The following is a 6,000-nucleotide window of genomic DNA, read 5'->3' as shown; positions in this document are numbered from 1 at the left end:
AACACCTTCTGGACTTCAAACACATGATTATACACTTTTAGAAACATTAATGTTAATAGAATGATCACATATACTTTATAGTTGAAGATTTAAAACCTGCCTTTTGGAATAGATTTTAAAATGCTAGATTATGAGTTCTAACAGTTGAGATTAGAATTTACCTCAAGTGGGAATACAGCTGGGTCTGCAACTGGCTTCACTATTTTTTGAGAATGGAAGAAATTTCAATTAATTTGGATGAAAGTATATTTAATCAGCAAGTACATTTGTCTACTGATATGAGGTTAGGGCCTTTGTATAATGACTAGTAGAATATGCCATAGTGAATGCAGGTAGAAATTAAAAATGGGAAATGTTTTACTTCCTATGCTTTCAATCTCCTTTCTGGCCATCCTGCTCCACAATTTATTTCAGGATTACCAGTCATTCCTGGAATTATTATTGTTCTGATAATGTCATGCATTACTGTGAACATCTGAACAGTAAGATCCCAGGAAATATGTATCACAGAATAGAATAGAATTTAATATTTTCTTTTACCTTCAAATGAGGTAACGACTAACATTAATTGAAGAACTGAAAATAATACAAAAACGCAGACTGTAACTAAAGGTAACATATTTTAGTACAATTAACAGTCTGAATAAAAGTGCATCTTAAAAGATGAAGCCTTGAAACTTGGTGTACTACCTGGAGTCTCTTTAGAACTTTAAGGCAGAGTTTTGATGAGGAGACCACAATAGTGAAGACTTGAACATCTTGAATATCTTTCTCAGAGATGTATTCAAACAAAGCCCTGTTACTGAGGCATTGTAGATTGTTGAAAATCATTTTTTTACTGGATGTATATAATGGCTGTTACATAAAGGCACTCTAGTGTGCAGTCCTAGGCAGTGTGTCATTGGCAGTAGAATTTTGTAATTCTAATACATTACAGAAGAGTCTGTAGTTGGTTCCTAAAATAGAAAAGATAAGAAAAAATATTTAGTAAAACAATAAAAATGTGGAATATCTTTTTAAAAGACAGTTGCAAAGAAGATTGGCCAATCTTTGGGTATTTTCTTTGTTTTTGGTCATATTTATATAGTATCAGGCCTTTCCTGAAAGATTTTCCTCTAAAGAGATTTAGAACCTCTTAGGTTTGAAGACTCTGGAAGAAAATCTTGAAGACAAATAGGAAGCATCCTATCAGAATACCTTATCTGGTTACCTCCAAGGGAGGTCCTAGAAGAAATCTGTTCCACTTACAATGTTGTATTTTCTTTTTGATTCAGTGTTGTTGGGTCACTGTGAGCCCTACATAAACTGCCATCGGAAGATCTAGATTTAGGCAGCCATCTAGCAAATGAAATGCCAAGAATATTATTAGAATTTAGAATAACAGAGTTGGAAGAGATCTTGTAGGTTATCTAGTCCAATCCTGCCCAAGCAGGACACCCTATACCATTTCTGACAGATGGCAGTCCAGTCTCTTCTTGAAAGCTTCTAATGATTAAGCTCCCACAACTTCTGAATGCAAGCTGTTCCATTGTTCTGTCAGAAAATTTCTTCTTATTTCTAGGTTGAATCTCTCCTTGATTGGTTTCCATCCATTATCTCTTGTCTGCTTCAGATGCTTTGAAAAACATTGACCCCCTCCTCTCTGTGACAGCCCCTCAAGTATTGGAACACTGCTATCCTGTCTCCCCTAGTCCTTTTCTTCACTAGACTAGCCCTGCTCAGTTCCTGCAACTGTTCTTCATATGTCTTCAACCTCCAGTTCCCTAGTCATCTTTGATGCTCTTCTGTGCATTCTTTCTAGGGTCTCAACATCTTTTTTACACTGTGGTGACCAAAACTGGATGCAGTATTTCAGGTGTGGTCTTACTAAGACTTTATAGAGTGGTATTAGTTCCTTACTTGATCTTGATTCCTCTCTTAATGCAGTTTAGGATTGCATTGGCTTGTTTGGCTGCCGCCGCACACTATTGGCTTATATTTAAAATTAGTTTTTTAAAATTGTTCTTAACTTTTGTATTATTGTTTTTACTTGGCTGTAAACTGCCCTGAGTCCTTCGGGAGAAGGGCGGTATAAAAGTTGAAATAATAAATAGAGGCTCCAGTGACGTCACCGCTCCTGCCGGGTGCTCTAACAGGGCACTCCGCGTTAGAAGATCGTAAAAGTCAGTGAAACAGTATAAATCACTGTTCACTGAGCTTAGCATACCCTTTGGGCATAAGAGGGTTATGCAGAGTTGTGGAAAAGTGGTAGATCTAGACAGGGGGTTTGCTCTTAAGAGCGAATTTTCCTGGATTTATGATCCCACCGAACTCCACTATCTCCAACTTCAAACGCGCTCCTGTTTTTTTTCAGGAAAAAAGAGTAGGGGGTCATTTCTGCTCAAAAGGACTTATTAAATTGATTGATTTTCTAAGCAGACGGGAATTTCACAAGTGTTCGATCTTTGATGTAGAATCAACACGGCAAGTATACCGACTCCCTTTTTGAAACCTGAAACCTTTCTTTGTCTCTGATTAATTGACTTTTAAAATGGCGTCTGAAAGTGAAAGTAAATTTTTTTAGTACAACGAAGTAGCGTTATTTGTGGATTGTTACAAACGGAGTTCTCTTATACTGAAAGGAGTAAAGGAAAGTTGTTAAGTTTAAATTCCTGATTCTTTTGAAGACAGAATGGCAGCTAAACCTTTAAAGCCTTCTGGAAGAAGGGGATCTGAACCAAGTCTTGAGGATATATTGAAAGTACAATTAAAACTTTCTGAAGATAGGCAAAAAGAGATGATGGAGAATTTTAATGCAAAAATAAGAGAAGATATTCTCATGGCAGTTCAAGGATTGAGTAAAAAAATTGAGGGATTGGAAGAGGAAATGCAACAGATCTCTCAGTCAAATAAGCATTTAGAAGACAAAATGAAAGGTGTTCAGAAAAAAGTGGATCAAAATGAAGATCAGGTTGTGATATTACAATATAAACTTATGGAAGGAGCTCTTAGAATTCGTGGTATGCAAGAACAGCGAGGAGAAGACTTAAGAAAAATTATATCAGAAGCATTGGCTGAATTTATTGAAGTGGAACCCCAAGAGGTAGCTTACCAAATTGATAAAATATATAGAGTTAACTCCTGGATCGCAAGACAGAGAAAGCTTCCTTGGGACATTGTGGTTTATTTAGTGAAAAGGACTATGAGAAATCAGATTCTGCAAGTTTCATATCAGACAACAGATTGGAGAACAGGAGCTGAAGGTGCTGAAAGAGATTCCTTCCAAGATGTTAAGAGATAGGAAGGAATTTGTTTTTTTTACACAAGAACTTAAAAAACATCAGATTCAATTCAGATGGGAGTGCCAGTTGGACTGACAGTATTTTATCAAGGAAGGAGATATAGAATTGACACTGTTTTAAAGGCAAAGGATTTTCTTTCTACAGTTTTGAAAGTCGAAATAGAAGTGATAGAAAAACTTCAAGAGATTCAAGAAGGCGTGGTGATCCAAGAGCCTTTTTTTTTTTTTATTAAAAAAGTTTTACAACAATTAAATTTTTCCCCCTCCCCCCCTCCCTCCTAAACCCCCCTCCCCCCCCGGACTTCCCGGAGCAAACACAAGGTATAGTTCCTTAAACAAAACAATCATACATTAAACTTTTTAAAATCTAACACAATTATAATCTTTCTCTCTCACATAACCTGACTTCTTCCATTAAAATCAAAAATAACATCCTTCATTCAAAAGCAATCCGAAATTTCTTAATCCGATATCTATTTTGAATATAATCAATCCAGTTCTTCCATTCATTTAAATATTTTTCTTGAGTACTGTCTTTCAAGAAGGCTGAGATTTTAGCCATCTCAGCCAAATTGGAAACTTTCAATATCCATTCTTCTATTGTGGGTAATTCTTTTTTCTTCCAATATTGTCCAATCAACAGTCGTGCTGCTGTTATTAAGTTCAAAATCAACTTAGTCTCAATCACTGTACAGTCCGTTGTTATTCCCAAAAGGAAAAATTGCGGTAGGAACTTTATCTTCTTCTTCAGAACATTCTGCATAATCCACCAGATTCTTATCCAGAAAGACTTAATTTTCTTACAAGTCCACCATACATGAAAATATGTAGCATCATCACAATTACATCTCCAACATTTCGCTTGCATATCTGGATACATACATGATAATTTCTTAGGATCTAAATGCCATCTATAAAACATCTTATAAAAATTTTTCCTTAAATTCTGCGCTTGCGTAAATTTAACATTTCTATCCCAACAATTTTCCCATGTTTCCAACATTATTGGTTCTTGAATATTCTGTGCCCATTTTATCATACAATCCTTTATTAAATCTCTTTCAGAATCTATTTCTATCAACACAGTATACAATCTCTTTATATGCCCCTGAGTTTGATTTCTAATTTGTTTAACCAGATTTTCTTCATTTTGAATGATACCAATTTTCTGATCTTCTTTCCATCTAGCCTTTAACTGTCCATATTGAAACCAAGTATAATTCCTCCCTTCTTCTTTTAATGTATCCAAAGATTTTAGTTGTAAATTTCCCCTCTCATTGTATAAAAGATCTTTATAAGTAATCATTTCTTGTTCCTGTTCTATATTTATATTCTCTACTGCGTGCTGAGGACATACCCATATAGGAATTTTATAATTTAACTTATAATAATATTTTTTCCAGACACGCAGAAGAGAAATTCTCAACACATGATTCTTAAAAGCTTTATCTACTTTCTTATCATACAATAAATATGCATGCCAACCATATAATAAATCATAACCTTCTATATTCAAAATCCTTTCCTCCGTCAAATTAAACCAATCACTTATTACCGAAAGAACAACTGCTTCATAATACAGTTTTAAATTAGGCATTTTAATCCTCCTCTTTCCGTGTATCTTGCATTATTTTCATTTTAACTCTCGCTTTTTTCCCTTCCCATATAAATTTATTAATTCCAATCTGCCATTCATCCAAATTTTTATCTTTCTTAATTATTGGTATCATCTGAAACAAGAACAAGAATTTAGGCAGAACATTCATTTTTATAGCTGCTATTGTCCTAACAAAGATAATTGTAATTTTTCCAAGTATTCATTTCCTTCTGAATTTTTTCCATAACACATCATAATTATTCTTATACAATTTTCCATTTGATGAAGTAAGAAAGACTCCTAAATATTTAACCTTTTTACAATTTCAAAATCCTGTTATTTCCTCTAGTTTTTCTTTCTGGTTCTTAATCATATTTTTGGTTAACACTTTTGTTTTATTTTGATTCACTTTAAACCCTGAGACCCTTCCATATTGATTAATTACTTCCAACAAATATACACTCGAATTTATAGGCTGAGTCAACATAACAACCAAATCATCTGCAAATGCTCTAACTTTATATTCATATCTTCTAATTCTAATACCCTCTATCTCCCTTAACTCTCTTATCTTATCCAATAAAGGTTCCAAAGATAAAATAAACAATAAAGGTGATAAAGGACACCCCTGCCTTGTTCCTTTCGCAATTTTAAAACTATCTGTCAAACTACCATTAATTATTATCTGAGCTGTTTGCTCTCCATAAATTGCCCTAAGTATTCGTATAAAACCATTTCCAAATTGCATTTTGTCTGATAATTTAAATAAAATTCCAATGCAAACGATCAAAAGCTTTCTCTGCATCCAAGAATATAAACGCTGCGGAATCTGATTTTTCTTTTCCAAATATTCCAATAAATTCACTATCTGCCTAACATTATTCCTCATTTGTCTCCTTTATGAAACCAGACTGGTCAGTGTGAATCCTTTGTTGTACAATTTTCCATTAACCTATTTGCCATTATTTTGCAAAATCTTATAATCATTATTCAAGAGTGAAATCGGTCTATAATTCCCAGGCTTAGTACAATCCTGATCCTCTTTTGGTATCAATGAAATAAAAGTAGTCCTCCATGATGGTGGTACTCCTCCCATCAATATCTGATTAAATAACTCCATAAG

General features: G+C 34.1%; 1 protein-coding gene across 13 annotated transcripts in view; it reads right to left on the bottom strand.

Annotated features, from left to right (window-relative positions):
* Nucleotides 1-815: 815 nt before the first annotated feature.
* Nucleotides 816-6,000, bottom strand: part of MYRIP (myosin VIIA and Rab interacting protein) — a 288,867-nt gene continuing 283,682 nt past the window's right edge. For all 13 annotated transcript variants that reach the window (XM_058184056.1, XM_058184053.1, XM_058184060.1 and 10 more), the window contains one exon: nucleotides 816-956. In XM_058184056.1, the coding sequence (XP_058040039.1) occupies nucleotides 924-956 (33 nt within the window). In that variant the 3' untranslated portion in view covers nucleotides 816-923. The remainder of the gene's footprint in view (nucleotides 957-6,000) is intronic.

This window comes from Ahaetulla prasina, chromosome 4 (genome assembly GCF_028640845.1).
Source record: "Ahaetulla prasina isolate Xishuangbanna chromosome 4, ASM2864084v1, whole genome shotgun sequence".
Lineage (NCBI taxonomy): Eukaryota > Metazoa > Chordata > Lepidosauria > Squamata > Colubridae > Ahaetulla > Ahaetulla prasina.
The sequence above is the reverse complement of the archived record's forward strand: the minus strand, read 5'-3'. Positions and strand labels throughout refer to the sequence as shown.